This window comes from Gopherus flavomarginatus, chromosome 4 (assembly GCF_025201925.1).
Source record: "Gopherus flavomarginatus isolate rGopFla2 chromosome 4, rGopFla2.mat.asm, whole genome shotgun sequence".
Lineage (NCBI taxonomy): Eukaryota > Metazoa > Chordata > Testudines > Testudinidae > Gopherus > Gopherus flavomarginatus.
In genome coordinates this window covers 75,604,451-75,631,713 of record NC_066620.1, presented here as the reverse complement: position 1 = coordinate 75,631,713, position 27,263 = coordinate 75,604,451, and the positions used below count along the sequence as shown (strand labels likewise).

The 27,263-nt window shown below is 41.8% G+C and overlaps 1 protein-coding gene across 1 annotated transcript in view; it reads right to left on the bottom strand.

Moving 5' to 3' along the window:
• Window positions 1-27,263, bottom strand: part of AKT3 (AKT serine/threonine kinase 3) — a 336,511-nt gene that overhangs the window by 69,999 nt on the left and 239,249 nt on the right. The window contains exon 11 of the mRNA XM_050950427.1: window positions 14,737-14,951. Coding sequence (XP_050806384.1) covers window positions 14,737-14,951 — 215 coding nt within the window. The remainder of the gene's footprint in view (window positions 1-14,736; window positions 14,952-27,263) is intronic.

Here is a 27,263-nt window from a genome sequence, read left to right as displayed (position 1 = left end):
GGAGAACGCACTTGGTCCAACATCATCAAGAGACCACCCCATGCCAGCTGGTCAGGGAGAGCCCTAGACCATTGCCACAGAGGATGTGGGACACAGTCTGAGAGGAAGTGCGAGCAATGCTGGAGATGGGAGTAATTGTGGAATCCAAAACTGAATGGAGTAGCCCCATGATTCTTGTTCCCAAACTAGATGGTTCAGTTCAGTTTTGCACAGACTTTAGAAAGCTTAATTCCATCTCAAAATTCTACACCAACCCAATGCCAAGGATAGAGGAGTTACTACAGTAGATGAGATTGGCAAAACACCAAAGCACTATCAACTTAACAAAAGGATACTGGCAGATCTCTTCATCCCCTTCCTCACAAGAGAAAACACCTCTCTCCATCCCTTTAGCGCACTTCCAATTCAAGACTATGCCTTTTCCATGGAGGTTTTCCCACAGCTTATGAATAGGATCCTCAGCCCCCCACCATCAATACACAGCAGCCTATATACACAACATCGTAGTCTATAGTTCTACCTGGGAAGACCACCTACAGCACTTAAAAGTGGTATTAAAAGCCCTAAAGGATTCAGGACTCACAGTGTAAGTTAGCCATAGATGAAGTAACCTATTTGGAGTACAACATATGAAACAAGTAATCAACAAGGTACAGGCCCTAACAGCGTGTCCCATTCCCCAAGTGAAGAGGCAAATAAGGTGTTTTCTCGAGCTGGCAGGATATTACTGGAGGTTTATCTCCAGTTTTGCCTCGATCATGGCCCCCCTTATGGACCTCATAAAAGGCAACAACACTAAGACAATTCAGTGGGGCGAGGAATACAAGCACGCTTTTAGCAAACTAAAACCACATCTATGCCGGCTGCCCATGCTCTCCAGTACTGATTTTTCCTGGAAGTTCACACTGCACACAGATGCTTTGGGCTCAATGCCATACTCTCACATGACTTCAGAAAACACCCAGTCCTATACTTGAGTAGGAAGCTCTTTCCTAGAGAAAAGGCTTACTCAATTATTGAAAAGGGGGCATTAGTGATTAAATGGGTTATGGATTCCCTGAGGCATTAGACTTATAGACTCATAGGTCAGAAGGGACCAATCTGATCATCTAGTCTGACCTCCTGCACAAGGCAGGCCACAGAACCCCACCCATCCAATTTTATACAACCCCTATCCCAGGACCGAGTTATTGAAATCCTCAAAAATGGTTTGAAGACCTCAAGCTGCAGAGACACCACCAGCAAGCGACCCGTGCCCCACGCTGCAGGGGAAGGCGAAAAACCTCCAGGGCACCTGCCAATCCGCCCTGGAGGAAAATTCCTTCCCGACCCCAAATATGGCGATCAGCTAAACCCTGAGCATGTGGGCAAGAGTCACCAGCCAGCACCCAAGAAGGAGTTCTCCGCAGCAACTCAGTACCCATCGCATGCAACATCTCCCCGCAGACCATTGAGCAGACCTGTCTGGTGGTAATTCAAGATCAATTGCCCAAATTAACAATCCTATCATAACATCCCCTCCATATACTTATCAAGCTTTGTCTTAAAGCCAGGAAAGTCTTTTGCCCCTACTACTTCCCTCGGAAGGCTATTCCAGAACTTCACTCCCCTAATGGTCAGAAACCTTCGTCTAATTTCAAGTCTAAACTTCCTAATATCCAGTTTATACCCATTCGTCCTCGTGGCTACATTAGTACTAAACTTAAATAATTCCTCTCCCTCCCTAACGTTAACCCCCTTGATATATTTATATAGGGCGAGCATATCCCCCCTCAGCCTTCTTTTGGCCAGGCTAAACAAGCCAAGCTCTTTGAGTCTCCTTTCATAAGGCAGTTTTTCCATTCCTCGGATCATCCTCGTAGCCCGTCTCTGAACCTGTTCCAGTTTGAATTCATCCTTCTTGAACATGGGACACCAGAACTGCACACAGTATTCCAGATGGGGTCTCACCAACGCCGTATACAACGGTACTAACACCTCCTTGTCCTTGCAGGAAATACCCCGCCTGATGCATCCCAAAATCGCATTTGCTTTTTTAACAGCCGTATCACATTGGCGACTCATAGTCATCCTGCTATCAACCAGTACCCCAAGGTCCTTCTCTTCCTCCGTCGCTTCCAACTGATGCGCCCCCAACGTATATCCAAAATTCTTATTATTAATTCCTAAATGCATGACCTTGCACTTTTCACTATTGTATTTCATCCTATTTCTATTACTCCAGTTTACAAGGTGGTTCAGATCTTCCTGAATAGTATCCCTGTCCTTCTCCGTGTTAGCAATACCCCCCAGCTTCGTGTCATCCGCGAACTTTATTAGCACATTCCCGCTCTTTGTGCCAAGGTCAGTAATAAAAAGGTTAAATAAGATCGGTCCCAAAACCGATCCTTGAGGGACTCCACTGGTGACCTCCTTCCAGTCCGACAGTTCACCTTTCAATACGACCCTCTGGAGTCTCCCCTTTAACCAGTTCCTTATCCACCTTACAACTTTCATATTCACTCCCAGCTTTTCCAATTTAACTAACAGCTCCCCGTGCGGAACCGTGTCGAATGCCTTACTGAAATCTAGGTAAAATATATCTACCGCATTTCCTTTATCTAAGTAATCCGTCACCTTCTCAAAGAAGGAGATCAGATTGGTTTGGCACGATCTACCTTTAGTAAATCCGTGTTGCAATTCGTCCCAATTACCACTGACCTCTATGTCCTTAACTACTTTCTCCCTTAAAATTTTTTCCAAGACCTTACATACTACAGATGTCAAGCTAACAGGCCTATAATTACCCGGATCACTCTTTTTCCCTTTCTTAAAAATAGGAACTACATTAGCAATCCTCCAGTCATACGGCACAACACCCGAGATTATCGATTGCTTAAAAATTCTCGCTAACGGGCTTGCAATTTCACGCGCCAGTTCCTTTAATATCCTCGGGTGGAGATTGTCCGGGCCCTCCAACTTTGACCCATCGAGCTGTTCAAGTACGGCCTCTACCTCAGTTGGAGTAATATTCACTTCCATATCCACATTCCCATTTATCATCCCTCCATCATCGCAAGGTTCCTCACTAGTCTTATTAAAAACCGAGGCAAAGTACTTGTTTAGATGTTGGGCCATGCCTAGGTTATCCTTAACCTCCATTCCATCCTCAGTGTATAGCGGCCCCACTTCTTCTTTCTTTGTTTTCTTCTTATTTATGTGGCTGTAGAACCTTTTACTATTGGTTTTGATTCCCTTTGCAAGTTCCAGTTCAATGCGGCTTTTAGCCTTCCTCACTTTATCCCTACATGTTCTGACCTCAGCAAGGTAGCTTTCTTTACTGATCCTGCCTTCCTTCCACTCCCTGTAAGCTTTCTGCTTTTGTCTAATCCCCTCTCTGAGTTGCTTGCTCATCCAGTTTGGCCTGCAACTCCTGCCCATGGTTCTTTTCCCCTTTCTCGGGATGCAGGCTTCCGACAGTCTCCGCAGCTGTGACTTAAAGTAATTCCAGGCCTCCTCCACATTTAAATCCACTAATTCCTCCGTCCAATCCACTTCCCTAACTAACTTCCTTAACTCTTTAAAATTAGCCCTCGAGAAGTCAAAAATCCTAATCGCAGATCTACATTTGTTTATCCTTCCATTACCTGTTGGGTAGCCCCTTATCGCTGGTCACGGATCCCCTATGCTGGATCCACTCCATGAAAGAAAAACTCATGCATGATGAAATGGTACCTTACACTACAACCATATAGTTTCAGAGTGCAACACTGAGCGCGGAAAGACCATGCTAATACCAATTTCTTTTCACAGGAGATTGGGGATGGAGACAAGCCACCCCAGAACAGTCTTTCTGTCTTGAGGGGTAGGGCATGTCAAGGGCCGTGCCCTCACTCTGCCCGAGAGAAGACTGAGGAGCTCTTCTGTTCAACACCAATGAGGCACACCTGCAAGGCTTGTTCTGCCCAGATTAGGGGGAGCTTAAAAGAGAAAACCTGCCACAGGAAAGGGCAGTGAACAGGAAGAAGGCTGCCTTGCCTCAGACAGCAGAGATAGGCCTGCCAAGAGGGAGACAGTAGCAGGGCTCACTGCTCCCAAAGCTGCACAACCCAGCCTCAAAGCAGTCTGTCCCAAGAGGTGGGGCTGGAGGCAGACTCCATTTCATACTAAGCCCAAAGGGGTGACCCAGGAAGACTGCCTGATATCCAGGTCACCCTTGCCTCTCTTTGTTTCCCTACAGACTCCCTCTCTTGTAAGAGCGGGAGAGGATTTTTCTTGTTTGTTTGCTCAAAGGTCCTCCCTTCTGCATCCGCGGAGGTGGGGGAGACATTATAAAGGACTGGAAGCAGGGTCTGGAGGGGCGTGAGGGAGCCCCAGCCCAGCTCAGCCACAGGGTCACAAGAAAAGTTTTAGGTAATTGGGTCCTGGACCATCAGAAACTTAAAGGACAGTAAGTGTTATCTTGATTTTCATCTAAAGGTAAACAGAAAGCCAATGCAGACTACAGAAGACCCATGTAATATGCTCATAATGACTCTATTAGGTAAGTTTGCACAACTTAAAATCCAACTTCTCTTCAAAAGTTCCTCCAAGTGGAGCACATTGATCCTCGCCTGGTCTCCAGACCAGAACACTGCAATGTGGTGAGATTCACATCCGGCCACCGCTGCTCTCTGATGTTCTAGACACAGTAAAGTATTGGCTTGAATATGACCTCAGGACTGTGGACCATAATGGCAAAGGGCTAGCATACGCTTCAAAAAAGAGGATGCAGAAAGGGAAAGGTAATAATAATTGTTCATTATTTGTCCCCATGTCCTGAAATATACAGAAATGGTGGCCCAACAGGGGACATTGGATTATACAGCACACTAACTATAATTTCTTTTTGAGAAAATCAGCTGTGCCAGTCAGTCAAAGAACAAGCATAATATGTTACGCTCTCTAATTTATGAGTACACAATATTGATATTATCCAGCGACACAGATACAGTAGAACCTCAGAAGAACACCTCGGGAATGGCAGTTGTTCGTAACTCTAAACAAAACGTTATGGTTCTTTCAAAAGTTTACAATTGAACATTGACTTAATGCAGCTTTGAAACTCTACTAAGCAGAAGAAAAATGCTGGTTTTAATCTTAATTTAAATGAAACAAGCACAAAAACAGCTTCCTTCCCTTGCCGATTTTTTTTTAAAACTTTCCCCCTTATTTTAGTAATTTACATTTAACACAGTACTGTAATGTACTTGCTTTTTTTATTTGTGTCTGCTGCTGCTGCTTGCGTACTTCTGGTTCCAAATGAGGTGTGTGGTTGAATGGTCAGTTCGTAACTCTGGTATTCATAACTCTCAAGTTCTACTGTAAATCATGCCAAAATGAGCTGGATCCATACAACCATTTTTAGTAGTGGTCTGTTTGTGTTTCATACAGACAGCACAGCAGACAAGCAGTTAGAATATATGGTCAAGTGACTGATGTACAGGTGTTAGATGGAAAACAGAAGGTTATGTTTCTTTGAGAATTTGAAAATTCAGTCTCTATATTACACACAGGAAGAGACTGCAAGAAACATGAATAAGTGAAAATTGCACAGAGAGGCATATAACCAGTGGGTGCCTCTTATATCCACTAATACATGAATTCTTCAGCACAGAAAAGACACATTAAGGCAGTCCTGTCCCACTCCTCCCTAGTCCCTCAGATAAGACAAGAAACGGTTCTTGAGACATATACTATAGAGCAGAGGCTCTCAAACGGTGGTCCGCAAGCTCCATTCAGGTGGTCCGCGGACAGTTCCCTCTAAGGTGTGCACCTGGGTGGCCACACTCGAGAGAATGAAAGGCCACCCACCTAATTAGTGGAGCCACGCCTTTTTTCCTGGGTTACCTGAGCAGATGCCATACCCTAACAAGCATGGAGCTCACTTACCGTCACCGTATGTCTCCTGGGTGCTGACAGACATGGGACTGCATTGCTACACAGCAGCAGCTCATTGCCTTTTGGCAGCAGACGGTGCATTACGATTGGTAGCCATCATCGTCGCACTCCTGGGTGCTCTTTTAGCTGACCTTGGTGAGGTCGGTCAGGGATGCCTGGGCAGACAGAAGAGTGACTCAGCCAGATTATTCCCATCTTCTGCCAAGCCCCCAGGAGATGACGATGGCTAGCAGTCGTACTGCACTGTCTTCTGGCGAGCAGCCAGGAGATGATGATGGCTAACAATCGTAATGCAGCATCTTCTGCCGAGCATCCAGGAGATGATGATGGCTATCAGTCGTACTGCACCGTCTGCTGCCACCCTAAGATGTAAAAGATAGATGGAGTGGATCAAAACAAGACATTGACCCGATTTGTTTTGTGAAATCAACGGCCTGCTAAACCCAGAGTTTTGAGTTCAATCCTTGACTGGGCCATTTTGTGTGACAGTTGTTTGTGTTTCTCCTTGATGCAAAGTCACCCCTTTTGTTGATTTTAATTCCCTGTAAGCCATGTCGTCAGTCACCCCTCCCTCCATCAGAGCAACGGCAGACAATTGTTTCGCACCTTTTTTCAGCACAGATGCCATAGCACTGGGATCATAGAGCCCACTCAGATCACCGCGGCAATTATGAGCACACCACGTGCATTATCCTGGAGTATATGCAGAACCAGAAGCTGCAAAAGCAAAACCAGGCAAGGAGGCGACATGGTGACGAGAGTCATGAGGACATAGACTTCTTACAAAGTATGGCCCGGGCAATGTGCCCCGGCAATGTGCACATCGTGCTGATGAGCTCTGCATGAGCTCTGCATGGTCACCTGTGCTGATCAGCTCGCCACGCTGGCCAAATAGGAAATGAAATTCAAAAGTTAACGAGCCTTTTCCTGTCTACCTGGCCAGTGCATCTGAGTTGAGAGCGCTGTCCCGAGGGGTCACAATGGAGCACTCTGGGATAGCTCCGGGAGGCCAATACTGTTGAATTTCATCCACACTGCCCCAAATTCGACCCAGCAAGGCCAATTTCAGCGCTAATCCACTTGTCGGAGATGGAGTAAAGAAATCGATTTAAAGAGCCCTTTAAGTCAAAAAAAAAAAAAGGGCTTTGTCGTGTGGACGGGTCCAGGGTTAAATCGAGGTAACACTGCTAAATTCGACTGAAAATCGTAGTGTAGATCAGGCCTTAGTGCTATACTGACATCTCAAACCAGCCTGGTGGGGATTGAGAAATTCATTTGGAAGTATTCCAACACCATTTTCTCAGGTCTCTTTTTGGGAAAGGTTATTGTCTATAACTGGCATGACTGTTTACGTCAAGAGAGTATATTTAACAAAGGCTAAACCAGATTTTAAGTGAAAATTCAGAACAATTTTTTTTATTTTATCCAAACCTATTCAACTAAATAGCAATCAATAAACCCAAATCATTGTCAAATCCATCCTCGGTTCCATTAAGAGTTTTCAATTTAAAAAGGGCTGGTGATTATCACGTCACTTCAGAGTGGACAAAAACCCCTTTGTAAAAATGACATTGTTACTAGTCTTGTTTTGTTTGGATTCACTGAGGACTGAACTATTCTCTCATTCCCAGAAATGGTCTAAATTGAGGCAATACGAAGACAAATTTAGGGCAAATCTATGAATCCAGACCCTCCACCTCAAGGGAACACAAAGACAGTGAAGTATTCACTCCACAGGTATGCCTACATTGCAGTAAAAGAAAAACATGGCTAGCCCAGATCAGATGACTTGGATGCACAAGGTTTGGGCTGTGAGGCTATAAAACTGCAGTATAGAGGTTCGGATTTTTGCTGAAGGCAAGGCTCTGAGACCCTGCAGGTAGGGAGGGTCTCAAAGCCCAGACTCCAGCCCAAGCTGAATGTCTACACTACAATTTTATAGTCCTATAGCCCAAACCCAAGCCAGCTGACCCCAGCCAGCTGCGGCTCTGCCATGGGTCTTTAATCATAGTGTAGACATACCCCAAGAGACGAGTGCCAATCAAGGTCCAGTGCCCTTGGACAATAATAGAAGAGAAGCCTACTCTGTCACTGCCTTTTTTTTTTTTTTTAAATAGATAAATTCCGTTTTCAGCATGTCAGCAGTCAACCAACTTTCGAGAGGAAGGAAATGTTCCTTCCCTCCCCCCAATATATTCTCTCTGTTTGTCTCCTTCCTCTGAAGTACTCAAGATGGCCGCAGCTGGAGATTGGATACAGGATGGAATGAGCCTATGCTCTGAGGTGTTATTGAGAATTCTCTCTCCCAGGTACTTGACTGCTGAGTTTTGCTTTCATGCTCAGGGCCTAACCAATTAACATATTCAGAGTTGGGAAGGAATTTCCTCTGGGTCAGATTGGCAGGGACCTTGGGAGCTTTTCACCTACTTCTGCATGGGGCACAAGTCTCTTGCTAGAATTATCTGGGTATATCTCACTTAATTCCCTGCCACTGAGGGGTCTCAGGCATTAGTGCACCTCGGTCCCTCCAGCTCTTTACCTGTGGCACACAGTATTTTAGTCTCCTGAGGGCTGCAATACTTTGGTCTAATTCTGATTGTTGGGCTTGGCGTGGAGGTGGCTGAGTGGTGTTTAGTGGCCTGTTATATACCAGAGGTCAGATTGGATGATCTGGTGCTCCCTTTTGGACTTGAACTCTTATAATTCTATAATAGATAAAGATAAGAAAATAACCAAGAATAAAAAGGACAAATGTCAAACCTTAGTAAAGAAGGTGAAATAAACAGGGAGTGTGTTTCATCAGATGGATTAGACAATAAAATAAAAGCCCAGAGCAGTCTTTCAAACCATCTGTGTTCCTCTTTAAGACTTGTTATTTCAGTGTGCTCAAAGAACAATAATTCCCACAAACAAAACAAACTGGTCTTATATTGCCTGAAATTGAAACAGAAAAATCCAAGCCTGGGCTATCACCTTAGCCACTGGGGCGTGGAGTCCTCCTTATTCCAACACATCATTCCTTTTTTGTTTCCCAAGCAATTATTCAGAGTTTCCTGCCTCTCTACTAAGGAACTTGATTGGCCTGCAGTCACCAGCCTGGCCTCTCAATATCTTTCGTGATCATCTGTGCAAGAAGCAGCCAAACTGCAGTTAACTTCCTCCCCATGTGTCAGGGGCTAGCATCCGTACCCCAAACAAAGTTGGTTGGTAAATATGGCTCTATCATAAATAGTACTATCTGCAAAGAAGAATTACAGGGAACTATTTTTTTCCAACTCTAAAAGTGAATATTTTTGAAAGAACACCATGCTTGGAGATTAAAAAGCATCAGATGTTGCTACACGAACAAATATTTATTTTAGTCTAAGAAGGTATACTCTAAACCAGTGGCTCTCAAACTTTTTTACTGGCGACCTCTTTCACACAGCAAGCCTCTGAGCGCGACCCCCTAGTAAATTAAACATACTTTTAAATATATTTAATACCATTATAAATACTGGGGATAAGCGGGGTTTGGGGTGGAGGTTGATAGCTCGCGACCCCCCATGTAATAACCTCGTGACCCCGAGGGGTCCCGACCCCAGTTTGAGAACCCCTGCTCTAAATTGAATTACATACTTAAATGCTATGTTAATTTATTGAATTAAATACTTATTTAAAAATAAGAGACAAAAATAAGGAGATATCCTCCCAGCTACCATACAGCCTCACTCTGCAACCAATTCAAATTCAGCATATCTATGCATAAATGCTATATTTTCATTTTTTCATATCACCAACCACATAAAGGAATCACATTAAAAAAACTAAAATCTAGGTAGGTATACTTAACACACACAACCTGGAAACAGATTTTCTTTTTTTTTTTTTTTTTTTTAATATTGAGCAGTTTAACCTGGATTAACTACTCCAGGCAGTAATGTTTCACAAATTTACACAGAAAATACTATGTTACCCTACATGCTACCACCACATACATGTCTCAGATCAAACATACCTTACCATGACCTACAGTTCATACTACCAAGAGATATAAAGCAGGGATATTTTCACGTTCCCTCAGACATACTTATCTAAGGTGTTAATGATGAAAAAAGGTTAAAAAAATGTGTGGAATGAAAATATTTTCTTTTTAATCTCTACAGAAAATTCAAAGGTCTTTTTCAAATCTATATCTTGCCCACATCAGCAACTGGAAGAATGTTTAAGCTGATCAGAGTAGCCCTTCATTAACATCTCAGACGATTTGTCTCTACTCTTTTTATTGTACTTGTATCTATTGCTTTTTTCTAGGTAGAACAAGGACTCTCCAATTCCCTTCCATGACTGCAATATGCTAAAACTATCCCTGGCACTTGGATAACATAACATTAGTAGTATTTTGCCTGGGCCTTTAGTTTAAAAATTCCTTCTGGTTACTCTGCTGCTGTATCCTTTATAAATCTTTGCACACTAGCTGAAACTTCAGATTTGATTCTGCTTCTTGAATTTCTTTTATTAAATTTAGAAAGGGGTGGGAGCAAATAAGTAAGAATTAATTTAATATGTATGTGATAAATTATCAGCAGATAATTGACAAATTAAAATGCAATCGTCCTCTAACCCAAACTGGATTTTCCCTTTGCTTTGGGCAAGGCTAACAACAGTGTAAATCTAACCACACAAGCCTTAAGAGCTCAAAATGATAACCTCAAGTAGATCCACACATGGCTATCCTGAAGCAAAATAAATACTTCTGAACTCTAGGTCAGTCCATTTCTCATTCATATGATCACTATTAATAAAGTAAATATATTTCCCTTTCCATTCTATTTTTACGCTGCTCAAGTATTAATATAGACTCTTCCTTTGTGTGATGATTTTTAAATGCTAAGAGAGGTTAGAAAGGATACAAAAGCAGAAAGTGCAGTAATAATGGGTGATTTAAACTATCCTCATATTGACTACCCAGTGACCTTGACATGATGCAGAGAGAAAATTTCTAGATGCTATAAATGACTGCTTTTTGGAGCAGCTAGTCTTAGAATCCACACGGGGAGAGGCAATATTTGATTTAGTCCTAAGTGGAGCCCAGGTCCACTATAGGTAACTATAGCTGAACCTCTTGGTAGTAGTGCCCATAATGTAATTAAATTTAGCATCCTTGTAGCAGTGAAAATACCAAAAAAGCCCACCATGGTAACATTTAACTTTGAAAGGGAAACTACACAAAAATGAGGACTTGTTAGACAGAAATTAAAAGGGCTGTCATAAAGGTTAAATTCCTGTAAACAGCATGGGGAGTATTTAAAAACACCATAATCGAGACTAAGATGAAGTGGACGAAGTGTACCCCAAATCAAAAAAGACAATAAGAGGACCAAAGAATGCTATCATCGCTAAACAGCCGAATAATGACACCCATTAGAGGCAAAAAGAGTTCCTTCTAAATTGGAAAACCTAGTGAGGATAATAGAAAGGAGTACAAACTCTGGCAAGTTAAGTGTAAAAGTATTAACAACCTAGGCCAAGAAAGAATTTGAGAAGCAGCTTGCTAAAGATGCAAAAATTAATGGTAAGCATTTTTTAAAGTACATCAGAAGCATGAAGTCTAACAAGCAGTCATTGGTGCCACTAAATGACAAAGGTGCTAAAGGAGCACTCAAAGAAGACAAGGCCATTGCAGAGAAACTAAATGAATTCTTTGTATCGGTGTTGATTGCAGAGAATGTGGGGGAACTATCCACATCAGAGCTATTCTTTTTGGGAGACAAATCTGGAGTACTGTCCCACACTGATGTGTCAACAAGACAAGGTTTTGGAACAAATTGATAAATTAAAGAGTTATAAGTCACCAAGACCAGATGGTATTCACCCAGAAGTTCTGAAGGAACTCATAAATTGCAGAACTACTAACTGCTACTAATTGTAGCATGTAACCTATTGCTGAAACAAGCCTGTCTACCCAATAACTGGAAGTTAGCTAATGTAATACCAATTTTTAAAGAGGGTTCCAGCAGCGATCCTGGCAATTACTCGCCAGTCTATTAGAATTTGTTGAGGGAGTCAACAGTCATGTGGACAAAGGTGATCCTTTAGTACAATATACAATATTGTGAACAATATAGTGTACATGGATTTTTCAGAAAGCCTTTGACAAGGTCTGTCACAAAAAGCTCTTAAGGAAACAAGTCATGGGATAACAGGGAAGATCCTCCCATGGATCCTCTCAAGGAAACAAAGGGTAGGAATAAATAATCAGTTTTCACAATGGAGAAGTAATCAGCATGGTCTCTCAAGGATCTGTATTGGGTCCTGCTTTATTAGCATATTCATTAATGATCTGGAAAAGGGAATGAACCTATTCAAGATAGTTAAGTACAAAGCTGACTGCACAGAGTTACAAAACAAGTGATAAGGGATTGGGGAACACTTCTAGTCATCTAATCCAACCCCTTGCTCAAAGCAGGACCAATCCCCAACTAAATCATCCCAGCCAGGGCTTCGTCAAGCCTGACCTTAAAAACCTCTAAGGAAGGAGATTTCACCACCTCCCTAGGTAACCCATTCCAGTGCTTCATCACCGTCCTCGTGAAAGAGTTCTTCCTAATATCCAACCTAAATCTCCCCCACTGCAACTTGAGACCATTACTCCTTGTTCTGACATCTGGTACCACTGAGAACAGTCTAGATTCATCCTCTTTGGAACTTCCTTTCAGGTAGTTGAAAGCAGCTATCAAATCCCCCCCCTTTCTTCTCTTCTGCAGAATAAACAATCCCAGTTCCCTCAGCCTCTCCTCATAAATCATGTGCTCCAGCCCTCTAATCATTTTTGTTGCCCTCCGCTGGACTCTTTCCAATTTTTCCACATCTTTCTTTAGTGTGGGGCCCAAAACTGGACACAGTACTCGAGATGAGGCCTCACCAATGCTGAATAGAGGGGAATGATCACATCCCTCGATCTGCTGGCAATGCTCCTACTTATACAGCCCAAAAGGCCGATAGCCTTCTTGGCATCAAGGGCACACTGTTGACTCATATCTAGCTTCTCGTCCACTGTAACTCCTAGGTCCTTTTCTGCAGAACTAATACCTAGCCATTCGGTCCCTAGTCTGCAGCAGTGCATGGGATTCTTCTGTCCTAAGTGTAGGACTCTGCACTTGTCCTTGTTGAACCTCATCAGATTTCGTTTGGCCCAATCCTCCAATTTGTCTAGGTCCCGCTGTATCCTATCCCTATCCTCCAGCGTATCTACCACTCCTCCAAGTTTAGTGTCATCTGCAAACTTGCTGATGGTGCAGTCCACACCATCCTCTAGATCATTAATGAAGATATTGAACAAAAACAGCCCCAAGACCAACCCTTGGGGCACTCCACTTAATACCGGCTGCCAACTAGAAATGGAGCCATTGATCACTACCCTTTGAGCCCGACGAACTAGCCAGCTTTCTATCCACTTTATAGTCCATTCATCCAGCCCATACTTTAACTTGCTGGCAAGAATACTGTGGGAGACAGTATCAAAAGCTTTGCTAAAGTCAAGGAATAACACATGCACTGCTTTCCCCTCATCCACAGAGCCAGTTATCTCATCATAGAAGGCAATTAAGTTAGTTAGGCATGACTTGCCCTTGGTGAATCCATGCTGACTGTTCCTGATCACTTTCCTCTCCTCTAAGTGCTTCAGAATTGATTCCTTGGGGACCTTAAATCCCTCCTCCCTACACCATTGTTTTATCCACGCACTGAGACCACGCAGTTTGGCCTGTCTTACTGGCCCTGGCACATGGAATTGGAAGAACTACAGAGAATGCTGCCATGGATGTCCTGAACTTTAATCTCTTACCTAGCAGCCTAAATTGGGCCTAAAGGACCTCTCTTCTATTTTTCACCGTCACTGATACCTACATGTGCCACAAGCATTGGCTTCACCTCAGCACCACCTGTATGTTTACCTAGATGTCTTGTGAAATCAGCTACCTTTGCACCCAGCAGACAATTCACCATGCAGTTGTCCCACTCATCACAAACCCAACTATCTATATTTCTAATAATTGAAACCCTCATTACTATTGCCTGTCTATTCCCAGTAACTGGAGACTCTGCCCTCAGAGGAATATACTCAGTGTTAGAGGATATCATGACATGCGCTTAAAGGTGGGTCCCAACTATGAGATTGTTTCCCTCCGCTCAAGTTTGATGCTCTCCTGCCCCAAGACTTTTGTCCTCATTAACAGAACAGGGATGGTCAGACAGGAGGAGGGACCGCTCTACTACGTCCCTAAAAGTCTTCTTTCACTCCTCCGGTTCAGCCACTCTGGCCTCAGGAGCCTGTACTCTGTTTCTGAGGGCCATGAGTTGCTTGCACCACACATGCACATATGCCACTTGCCTACGAGGCAGGTAATCATGCATGTTGCACTCAGTGCAATAAACTGGGTAGCCTACACCCTGCCACTGGTCTTCTTGTCTGCATATTTACCCTTGGGACTTTTTTATTTAGCCTAAATTTATGGTATGTTTGTAACGTATACTGGTTTTTCTTTATTCAATCAGTTGCTTTTCTAGGGGAATTGACGACTATCTAATTGTTAAATCCTTGGGACTCTTCCCCCCGTAGCCAAAATCTCCTTATCATGGTAGCTCACTCAATTGTTATGCATTCTCTCTCTCTCTCTCTCTCTCTCCCACCAACCTGCCCAGGATAGCATTAGCCCAGACAATTTTGACTTATTCAGCATAATCAGTTATTACACAGATATCACATTAATTTCACTTTTCTAATTTAATGAAGTTAAGATTTAAGATTATATCTCATTAGAGTTCTTTTACACTCACCGTTTATTTGGATCTTTTATCAGGAGACCTGAAAGTAATGACTTTGCATCTGACGAGAGAGTTCGAGGGAATTTTATGTCCTCCATTAGTATTAGTTCAAACAGTTTCTCGTGATCCTGGTTGTAGAATGGTAATCTCCCACACATCATTTCATACATGACAACTCCCAGGCCCCACCAGTCCACTGCACGACCATAGTCATTGTCTTCTAATACCTAAAATTAAAAATTAAAAAAGCCATGCATAAATCATATGGAGTTTTAAACAGATCTTTTCAATCAGTTTAGATTTAAGGTTTTCATGTATTAACATATCTTTCAACCTCGCCATGCTGTAATATGGGGCACAGATTCCCAAAACATTGGACACAGAGACACTGACCCTACAAAGTTTATTGCTTATTACAAAATTGAGCCCAACTAGTGCTGGTTGATATTCTATTCATGCTAAATGGTGCTGTGACAGCACAACTGTTACTTATATAACTGTCTGAGGCAAACAGAACAGAGAAGGTTGTCATCAATGTGACCAGTGCATTTTTCCTTCCCCTGTTCTCCCCATTCCTTCCCTATTACCCTATCATAGGGCCCTCCATTTCAGGAGAGGAAGGGAAGCTTGATCTACTGGCCATCAACCACCGCCAATTTCTTTAGCTCCTCTCTGACTCCTCTCTTAGGGGTTTTCTCTTTCCTCCTCTCGTCACTTGGGCTCTCCAACTGCAGCAGGAGAGTCTAAGACTAACAAACATTTTAAACACTCTTAAAGTATGCATAGCTTCCTAGCAGGCTGTTCATATGCTGGTCCCCCAGCTACACTTCCCTGCACAGTCCAAGGCACAGCATACCAGAACTGATTCTGGGGCATTGAAATATGCTTGTCTCCACTGTTTATGGCTCCAGAGGATTTCTTATGCCACAACCCTTCACCCCAGTATCCCCAGAGAGAATGGAGATAAGCAACCTAGACAAGCTGATTTCAATACACCTTCATAATGAAATGGAGAAAGGTATCACAGAGGAACATGGCCATAAAGAAGCCCTAAAAGCATCCTGAAAAATGCTGATTTGTTCAAATTCCTTTAATGATTTATCTAAGAACCTTAAAAACTGTGTGACAAATAGAAGTTAATAATATGCATTCCTTCATATGAAAGACACTAATTTTAAGAGCACAGGGCACAAATATTTACTTAGGACAGATACACTTAAGAGGCAAAATACAAAATGCAATTTTATTTTGTAAAGAATCTTTTAAATAAATGGTAACCCAAAATTTTATAAGAGTTCAATATAATGTATTACAGACCTGAATAATACACTATAGAGATAATTTAAGAGACACAGGTAAAGGAAATAAGAGGTTTTCCTCTGTGACTTAATAACAAAGATGCAGAGATAGGGGAAGGCTGTTCCAGACAAAAGAAGCTGCTGAGGAGAAGGATTTCACAACGACAAAACTCTAGAGTTGCCAAAATAGTGGTCAGATAAGTGAAGTGACCTAGAATGGAAGTAGACACACACAAGGCACTGTAGGTCAGTTATAGTCAATGCAGAGATACAGGGAAAAAAAGGTTTATTTAAAAAAAGAGAAATCCAAATTTACTTGGGACCTTGGAATGAACAAGGAGCCAGTGTAACTGTTTGGGCATGGGGATGCACTTTTTTGTACTTGTGACAAAGCAGCCAGCAGCATCTGCACATGCTGGGGTCTGAAAGCCTAAGTCTTTTGGGAGAACACAGAAAATGGAGTTGCAATAGCCAAGGTAAGAAGTGATGAAGATAAACAGAAATGGTTGGATTATATCAGTACTACTTTAAAAAACCTTCATGTAGTTGCTCTATTGTTGAATGCTGAAATCGAAAGGGAGCAAATCTGAAACAGATAAATGAAGAAAAGACAGTATCTACCTTTCATAACTGTTGTTCTTCAAGATGTGTTGCTCATGTCCATTCCAATAGGTGTGTGCGCGTGCCATGTGCACAATTGTCACAAGTTTTTCCCCTAGCGGTGGAGCCCCCTGGAGTGGTGCCTTTGTGACCGTGTATATTGGCCCCTGTCAACCCGCCGCCTGCGCAGTTCCTCTTTACTGGAACACTCCGACAGAGGGGAGGCGGGCGAGATTTGGAATGGACACAAGCAACATATCTTGAAGAACAACAGTTATGAAAGGTAGGTAACCATCTTTTCCTCTTCAAGCGATTGCTCATGTCCATTCCAATAGGTGACTGCCAAACAGTTTCAACAGCGGAGAGATCAGAGTTCACCGAGTTGTTGATTGCAGTACTGCCCAGCCGAATGCTGCATTGTCTCTCGCCTGTTTAGTGATGGCGTAGTGTGACATGAAGACCACGTTGCTGTCTTGCATATGTCCTGAATGGGGACTTGTGCAAGGAATGCAGCAGAACATGTCTTCACTCTTGTGGAGTGTGCGGTCAATGCCAGGGCTGGGATCTTAGCCAGGTCATAGCACGTTCTGATGCAGGACGAGATGGGAAGGCCTTTCATCCTCTCAGCGATTGCAATAAAAAGCTGTAGTGACTTACAAAACAGCTTTGTGAGTTCAATGTAGAAGGCTAGGGCACGCCTGACATCCAGGGAATGGAGTGTCAGCTCTTTGTTGCTGGCATGAGGTTTAGGAAAGAATACCAGTAGAATATGCCCTGGTTAACGTGAAACTGGGATACTCTATTGGGTAGGAATGCTGGGTGAGGGCATAGCTGCACCTTGTCAAAGACTGTGTGGTGGGGCTCAGAAGTCAGCGCTCTGAGCCCCTTCTGACCAAAGTTATGGTCATCAGAAAGGCCACCTGCCACAAAAGATAGGATATGGGGCAGGTGGCCAGAGGCTCGAAAAGCGGACCCATGAGTCTGGAAAGGACCAGATTAAAATCCCACTGAGGAACGGGCTGCCTCACCTGGGGGTAAAGCCTATCCAAGCCCTTAAAACGGCCCACCATGGGATTTGTAAAGACTGACCTGCCTGGCACACCCAGATGGAAGGTTTAGAGGGTAGAGGCTTGCTACAGGGAGGTACTTTTCTTAGGGGCCAAATGGAGAAACGCTTCCACTTTGCCAGGTATGTTGTGCAAGTGGATGGCTTTCTGTTCCACAACAGAACTTCCCTAACAGAGTCCAAGCACTGCAATTCAAGTGTCCACCCACACCAGACTCGATGGATCCTCCCGCTCACCCTTCGAGGCTGGAGTCAACAGTGTTGGGACCGACGGACCAGCCTTCCGGTGTCTCAATGTGGGATGCACCACACTGGAGTCCTGTCAGCAGTTCTTGACAGGGGAGCAGCATTGTTCTGCCTCCTTCTTATGCAGCACCTGGGATTGTGATTGTGATGAGCCAGCCTTCCGCACAGGGAGCGGTGCTGATGCTCCTTATGCGGGTCCTCCCTCAGTGCTGAGATGTCCCGCACCGAGGCCAGTGCGCTGTGAACTGAGGCTGCCGCTGCCAGCTCCTGAGTCAATTGGGGCCTGAGAGCGGACTCCATCAAGAGGAACTTGAGGCAATAATTTCTCTCGCCCTCTTAGTTCTGGGCTTAATGCCTCTGCAGATGGTGCACCTGTCTTGCAAATGACCCTCTCCCAGGCACTTCAGACAAGTGGCATGCGGATCCCCTCTTGGCATAAGCTTACCACACCTAAGGCACAACTTGAACCCCTGGGGCTGCAGCATGCCCCAGCGACAGGGACAAATATTTCCGAGGGAACACCCCCAACTTCAACTTACTAACAAACTAACTGACTAACTAACTAAGATAGTGAAGGATAACAACTATATACAAGGAAAACCACTAGGAAGCACTTGCTAAAGCAAGAGACCAGATGCTCTAACAACCATCACTGGCGGTAAGAAGGAACTGAACAGGCGCTGGGTTGGTAGGAACCTATATACACCGCCATAAAGGCACCACTCCAGTGGGCTCCATAGCCGACCCCACAGGTACTGCTAGAGTAAAAGCTTCAGATAATCATGCAGACAGCACGCGCACACACTTATTCAAATTGACATGAGCAATCACTCAAAGAAGAATAGTATTTCACACAAACAAAATTAGCTTGTGGAACTCATTGCCACAAATGATCACTGAGGCCAAAAGCTCAGCAGAATTCAAAAAAGAAGAGGACATATATGGATAATGAGAATATCCAGATGTATACTAGTCAGGATATTTTTAAAAGGAAAAAAAAATCAGAAGTGAAATAAACCCTCATAGTTTAGGGCACAAGGCAATCTAACCTTTGAAAGTTAGGGAAAAGTTTCTTCCTATGACCAGGTTATTCCATAACTGTGTTTAACAGAGCTTCTTGCACCTTCCTCTGAAGCATTTGATACTGGCCATGGTAAGAGACAGAACACAGACCAGGTGAACCACTGGTCTGGGTCAGTATGACAATTCCAATGGCCCCATGTCAATGTATACGCTCGAATACTTAGTCTTCACTATCATTAAATATTAGAAGTAGCATGATGAAAATATATATTACTAAGGGCATGTATATAACTAAGATCAAGAATTGTAAGTTTTAACAAATTATCTCATGCTATTTATACATCAATTATATTTACTTATGCCAAAACACAGAGACTCACCAGATACTCTTTATTATATCAGAATTTGATATTTTCAAGGAAAAGGTGAGATTTTGGAGAGTGTAAAATTAAACTAATTTCCTGTATAAATACATGTGACCAAATGAACTAAAATTACTTCTGCTTTTTAAGATTAAATATTGGATGAGTAGGAGACTCTTGCAAGCGATTTGCTGAAAAATGAATATTAATTTGCGATGTTTAGAATCTTTTAATCACCATTTTCTCTAACTTAAAGGAAAGGTAAATTTTTCACACGTGGTCATTTCTACTGTTAGCATTTTTCTTGTAATGACAGCAAAATAAATAAAACAGTGACACAATGGTACCTAAACTATACATAAGATGAGGTGTGGACTGAATGTATGAGTTAGAAAATGGCAATGGAGAAAAAAAAAGATTTCATTTTCTGAACAAGGCATTATCATATGGCCAATAGCGGGAATGTACCGTATGTGGGGCTTTACCTAATAATAATAAAAAGTATGAGCAATCTTTTGCTGCATTCCCACAACAGCAACAAAACAGTAGTACAAAGAAAGAGCCAAATGTGATTCTTAACTTCTTTTTACATAAAATAATAAATAACCATAAAAGCTGGATTAACTGCCTCGCGAACCCGCTATCACCAGCCGGGTTCTCATCCCCAGCTGGCAAAACTGGCAACCCTTTATTTTTGTTTAAATACCTGGTTTACAGCCAACTAGAGAAGCAAGTGCATTCAAAGGTTTTAGTTTAGGAAAAAGAGCAATAAAAAATAATGTTAAATTATGGAAAATGTGTGTCAGTTTATCATAATATAAATTTAATAACGTATAATTAAGTCATAGTAAACACAACATTAATTTTTTTCTTTACATCAGAAATATTATGTGCACAATTCTATCTTGAGAATTTTTCAGAATTTACAGAATGTGGAAAGTTAATGGCACTGGTTAGTGCTCAGTACCTCTTAGGATCAAATCTATATTAAGTGTATATGTACAAGAGTGAGTGTCTGTGTAAGTATTTTCTCTTAATGCTATAGTATCTTTTTCAAGCAACTCTTAAATCTTTTTTTTTAAATTGAATGCATCTTAAGGTCAGGAATGCTTCAGCTCAATTGGCTATACACACCTTTTAGAGTTGCACAGCCTGAAAGCTTAAAGGAGCATGACAAAAAGTTAAGTAGTTTACGAATGTCATAAGAACAGTATTTTAAGATTGTTCATGAGTTCACCACAGAACTGCAAAGAAATATGAAGAAAATATAGAAATGATGACTACGCTGAATATATACTGAAAGCTGCATTTTCTTGAATTGGGGTGCCTATTTAAGTCATATGCTTGGTGCCCTCCTCCCCCAAACCAAGTGTACACTACTCAAGCTAAACAAGTCATTCAAGTACACTTTTTGTCTTTTCCTCGGGACTCTTTTATAGAAGGTTGCAGAAGTTCTAATGTCACCCCTCCTGTTCAAAGGGCATAAGAGCCTTCTAAAAGATTAGTAAAGAGGTGTGAGCTACAGTGTGCATGATTTCAGTATGCAGATGACAGCCAGCTCTACTTCATCAGATCAAGTCATTGTAGCTCGCTTACTTACCTAGTGTTTGATGGAGAAGCAAGCTGACTGGAGGTCAACTTGGATAAAACTGTGGTCTGTGGAAAGACTCAAGAAATGATATATTATGGGCTCCTTTAAATGAGGGGGCATGCCTGTCATTTATTACCATGGGTCACAACTTAAAAGATTATGTCGGGTTGCTTACCTACTCCTGTATGTCTAGACAGCAGCAAGAGCCATTTGAATTTGACTAGAAGATTATCAGTCTGATTCTCATTAGGGCCTTAAAGTGGCCATAAATTCAATTTACGATTAAATTGTGATGATTATTAAACTGTAACAGACACTGGAATGACTCTAAAATGTACAGTCTTATTTGTATCTAACACAGGGCATAGTTTGGGTTGCACATGTGCTTTACCAAAGACCTGCACTTGTTAAGGCGTACTATGGTGGACCAGGTTCCCACCCAGTAAGGACGCGGTTAAAGAGTTACTCTGCGCACAATCAGCACCAAACTGGTGCTCCTAAGAGGACTGTCAAACCTGGAGAGGGGCAGCTCCTTATATGGTAGAATCCAAGCCCAGTGTGGGGTGGCACTCAGAGAGAAGCAGAGCTTGAACTCCTGGGCCCAACAAAGCAGGACTGCTTACCAGAATAGATCTTGAAGAACCTCTGCTGCCTGGATCCTCTGAAGAGATAAAGGGGACCATCTTTACTTTTTTCGGGGAAGAGAGCATTATTTGTTTGCCTTTTTTTTTTTTTTTTTTTTTTTTTAAGAGCCCAGGGTGCATAGCCCAGCCTGCCCCCAGACACACGGGGTTAGGAACCCAATCGCCCCCGACAGAGACCATTTATCTTCAGTGTTGTGAGGAACAGTGGCGTTAGCCCAGACAGTTTTGTGGGCTGCAGTATTTATTTATTTGCCGTTTTCATTTAGAACTGCTGGTATGCTCAGAAGGGCTTCATAAGACATACTGCTTAAGGACTCCACTGGGCACTTTGAATCAGGGCTACAGTGATGCCAGAAAAAAGATGTCGGGAATGAGAGAGGCACCCATCCCCATAGCAAGGGAATGCCCTACAGGAATATCCAACGACAAAATAATTGCTTCAAGAATATGCAGTTACTTAAGTGCTCTTACAGATGTTTTATGGACACTGGACAGTATTGTAAATTCAAACAGGGTTAAGCTATTGATTTGCATAAGAACTTCAATTTTCACTGTGCTTAAAAGGCTAACAAACCAAATTATGTTATTATACAGATATAGCAAAATACCAGTACCAGCTAAAAAAATGTATTTAAATAGGTAGGCAGCTATATTTCAGATCTGACTCAGATATCTGATACATAAAATGACTTTTTAAAGCAAAAATTCAAGAAAAAATAATTGCCCCATATTTATACTTTTATCATTTTAGACAGTAAATACAGTCCACATCCAAGGCTGTCAATCTCTAGAAAACCACTCTCACCTTTTCTCTATCCAGCTGCAATAGTGAGCCGATCAAATGTATGTAATGCTTTTAGTGAGTTCACCATCTGCTAACTGAGTGGGGTTTTAAGACAAACGCTATCAGCCATTTATAGTAGTGACTGATTATGTGATGGGACACTGCTTTACATAAGTGGGATACAGTTTTCCAAAAACCCTTGCTACTACCCTGGCATGGAAATAATGAACCAGAAAAGGATCTGAAGGCACCTTTCATAGAAAGGAGCATGTATCCGCACACAACTAGTAAGCACTGGTTAATGTACTGTTGTTGCTACTGCTTCCTGAGAGATTCAAGCCCCTACTGGCTTCTCAATGTCTTCTTCCTGATTATAGGAGACAAGCTCATGCAATCCATAGTTTATTTAACATACGGTACCAAAAAGCAATCTGATGATTTTAATTTTTTTTTTAACTCTACTAATCTAAGACAACACTCTTGTGACCATGAGAATGAAAGATTCCACATCCCATTGTCAGTCTCTTACAAACTGTTGTTCATAAGATGATTTTTTTTTAAAGGCAATAGAAAAATCACTTTCATGCTGTTGTGTGCATTAATCATTAATGTCATAAAAGAAGAATTCTTGGGGTGCTGACCACTCTTGACATTCAGTCTACTCACAGTCCTTCTCAACTCTCTAGAGATAAGCATTGTAAGACAATACAGATCCTGACATATCTTATTGCTCAATCAATTCTGACAGAACAGATGGGAAAAGATTAAAACAACTAAACAAACTGTCTGCACACCTATGTTGTGAAAGAAAACTGAGAACTTGGATACACCAATTTACAGTTAATTCAGGAGGAAAAAACTGTTTTCAATTAACCTTACAGTTCAGGTGAATAGTATGCACCTAATAATTTTTACTAACACTTCACACATTCTTATCACTTCAGTTGTTGTCTGTTAGCAAATATTCACCACCCATATATTTTTCAATAAAAGTTAAAAATATATTTGTTATAACTTTGTATGAATTGTGGCAACTGTTGCAGCAACAAGAAAGCACATAATTTAAACCTCTGATCAACAGTGGTGATACTATTTTATAAAACAGTCTCAGACACCTATCACTTAAATAAAGTAAGAAAGTCACACATACAGAAGGTTCTGGTGGTATCTGTCAGAACCTGCAGGGATAGAACCTGGGACCGTGGGGGTTCTGGGCCACTAACATCTCTGCATCACCACAGGAGGACCCTGTGAGGCTGGCCTCAGCAGGAAGTACTGCCCAACAGGACCTGAGTGGCAGCCCCTCACAGCCCACTGATGGGCTGGTACTAGTACTTAAACCAGGAACCCATGCATGGAGTTGCCTTAGCAACAACATACACTGCCTGCCCATTTCTGCTCGTGATAGACCGTAGATTCTGGCATCTGATCCTGGTTTGTCCTCGACTGTGTTATTTGATTGTCTGTAACCTGGAGCCTGACCCCAATCTCTTGGTATCCTGAACCTGCCTGATGCCTGACTCTCGGTTTGCCCTCTGGCCTGTTTCAGACTCTGACCTCCCAATATCCTGGCCTTGCCTGCCCCCAGATGACTGATTCTCCATCTGCCTACTGGCCTGTCTCAGACTCTGACCTCCTCCTGGTATCTGACTCAGTCTGAATCCCAACTCCTGCTCAGTAGGTCTGACTGCCCACATGCTGGTTTTGACAGGGTCAATCAAATTATGAGTTGTGAGTTTAATTGTATCCAAAGAATGATAAATCTCCCAACTTTGTAGTTTGAAAAAATTGAATATTGACTTTATCTTTGGCCTGAGGCGTTGTTAGAGACTTTTCCAGTGTTCTTGCCGAACTGGGAGATGGATATGTGGGATCTCAGTAAGAGAGGAGCCATTTTTCCCCATCTAGCCAGTTTTCTCAGGCATTTCCCCTCATTTTGAGATTAGCATTCACTGTTGCATGATTTGGCAGTCCTGCACAGGAGTTTTTCCTATTCACTTTTAGGAGTAAAGTTCCCCTTTTCTCCCTCCTTCTCATTATGATATCTTAAAATACTTAATACACAGAATAAACTGGCTACTGTAAAACAGCAAACTTTTCATTTTTCATCCATTAAAAGATATGGAGCTTTTCCAAGTACTGTCACAGTAAGAACTTACTGTGCTCTTACATGAGTTTAAAAACCCCTGTCAGAGCAAAAAACAATGAGATACCAACTTAAATGTGCAACTCCCTACAAGAAACAACAACTTCAACAGATTAAAAAAGGTGAATGTTAGGAATCTACACAGAAAAAAAAATCCCAATAAAAGACCACAGTACTGCAACAGCAGGGTTTGCCTACTCAAGAAAAATCAAATCCTCAGAGCTAATATGGAGACAATGGATAATAAAGTAAGAGGGAGACACATTCGTATTGTTGGATTACAAAATCTTCATGGAAGCAGCTGGGGTGACTGTGCAAATGGTTACTGAAGGCTTCAGATCCACAGAACCTATGATTCTTCCTTCAGTTTGATGATATTAGCTATTCCCCAATTACGAAAACTGAGCAATTTATAGTCCTATTTGGAGTCTTAATAACACACACTTCCATCTATGAGATGCCAGACAAGCTGGAGAAATAATGAATACAGATACTTCTGCAAGATTATTTTTCCTGAGTAATTCACCATTCTTGTTGAGAAGATGTGCCACCTTCGCCAGTGTCTTAAAAAAAAAAAAAAAAAAAAAAAAAAAGGAGAGGGGGATATTTTGGGCTTTTACTTATACCTTGTAGTTCTCAGAAAAACTAAGGATTGTTGGTGGAGGACACACTTACATTTTCATTATCACATGGACACTATTGAAAGCTGTACCTGGATGATAAAAGAGTTTGCCAGTATTGATGAACTAAATTAATTAGGCTGTTAGTCTATAAGGTGCCACAGGATTCTTTGCTACTTAAATTAATTAAAAGAACATTACCTTTATAAAAGCTTATCTTAATTTTATAGGGAACTGTCATATTTAATTGTTTTGGATAAAAATGTGGTTTATATTGGAAAACTGATCCCTACTTTGAAGAACTAGGTTGTACAAGATAGTTATACACAGAATGTGGAACTGAAATGTCTTCTACTTTTGTTTTTTATTTTTTGATGTTTTTAGCATATTCGTTACATCTTTAAGAGACAAGATGTCAGACACAGGGTGTGGACAATTAGGCTGCACGTCTGGTGAGATTAGCCAGACTGCATGAAGATTCAGAATTATTTACATTAGAACACTTGTATCTGGCCTAGGAAGAAAGCCGAGGGTAACTCTTCTTCTACTCTTGTAGGAGCTGTTCTGAGTGTTCAAATGTACAAATTTTTCTCATGTCAATGCTGCGTGACCTTTAGATCTTGCTTCTGCTGTTTGCAAATAAGTGATGTTACTGATCTGTGTATCCTGCCTTGCCTAAATTTCATCACATTGACCTTAACACCCCTTGGTTTAATCCTAAAATGACAAACATACTGGCACTAAAATTATTAGCATTCATTTTATGACTCAGGTAGGTGCACGAGAAAGACCAATGTGGTCCACAATACTATAACAGAAAGGAGGAAAAGGATGAGTTGCTTGAAATTTCACAAGTACAAAATTTCAAGGAAAAATGGGATTTTTTCTATTTTCACATGCTTCAAAGTGAAAAATAACTATGCAGCTAAAATTTTGCTGTAAAGTGACTGGCAAACAGTTTCCTGCAAATATAATTTTATATTCCTATTTATAACAGAAACATAAGAATCTCTTTACCTGCTGCTGAAATGAAGCTCAGTCTACAATAAACCAGCTCTTCAGCACCGCACTGCAACATCATTACATGTATTTGTCTTACCTGCCTAACTATTATTGTGTTCCTATAAGTGATGTGACCAGATTATGCATGTTAGTACCTTGGGAGATCTAGGTAGTATGGAATGTATTTAAATTAGGAATAAATAAATTTAAAAAATCAATGTAAACTGAAGCAAAATTTAGGTAGGCAGAATACAATTAACTATATTTCAATTTGTCCAAGACAACAAGGCCAACACCTCTATGCTTGTGAAAATTCCATGAGATCATTGATGACAAGTGGTCAGAGCTTGAGTTTCTGGTGTCATCCAGAAACTGCCACCTAACAGCAAAGTGCTCCCAGCCACCATGATAGGGCAGTGGTTCAGTATGGATTCAGAATAATATGAAGGATGTCATTCAACTGAATCACTAATGCCATTTTCTATAGTTTTCTGAGTTTTCCTTGGAGGTCTCCTATTCAGGTACTCATTAGTCTAGATTTTGCTTAGTTTATGAGATCAAATATACCGCATCCAGGGAAGTTTTGTAATAAATGATGTCGAAATGGAGGTTACTAACCTGTAACTGGAGGTTCTTCAAGATGTGTGGTCCATTTCTGTTTCCCACATTGGTACACATGAGCATCATGCACCTAAGACCAGAGATTATAGGTAAGCAGCATTTGTTGGTTTGCATATGCCCAGTTGTTCTCCTTTTGTTTTGAATCCAGGGCACAAGGGGCAGTGTGGACTACTGCTTCTCCAGTTTCTTCCTCTACTGTGAATCCAGTTATCAGTTGCAACAGAGGGGATGGAGAGTGGGTAGTAGAAAACAGATAGGGACTGCACATCTCAAAGAACCACCAGTTACAAGTAAGTAACCTCAATTTTTAGTTTGAGTGATGGTCCCTATGTGTATTCCACACATGTGAGATTAGCAAGAAGTAGTTAACAGGAAGTGGGAGCGAAGACGCAGAAGTGATGGCTGACTGTTAATACTGCTATCCCCACCACTGTATCTGTAGTAGATTAGACCAAAGCATAACGTCTTGTGAAGGTGCATAAGCAGCTCCAGACAGCTGCCCTACATAACTCTAATACAGGTATATACATAACTCT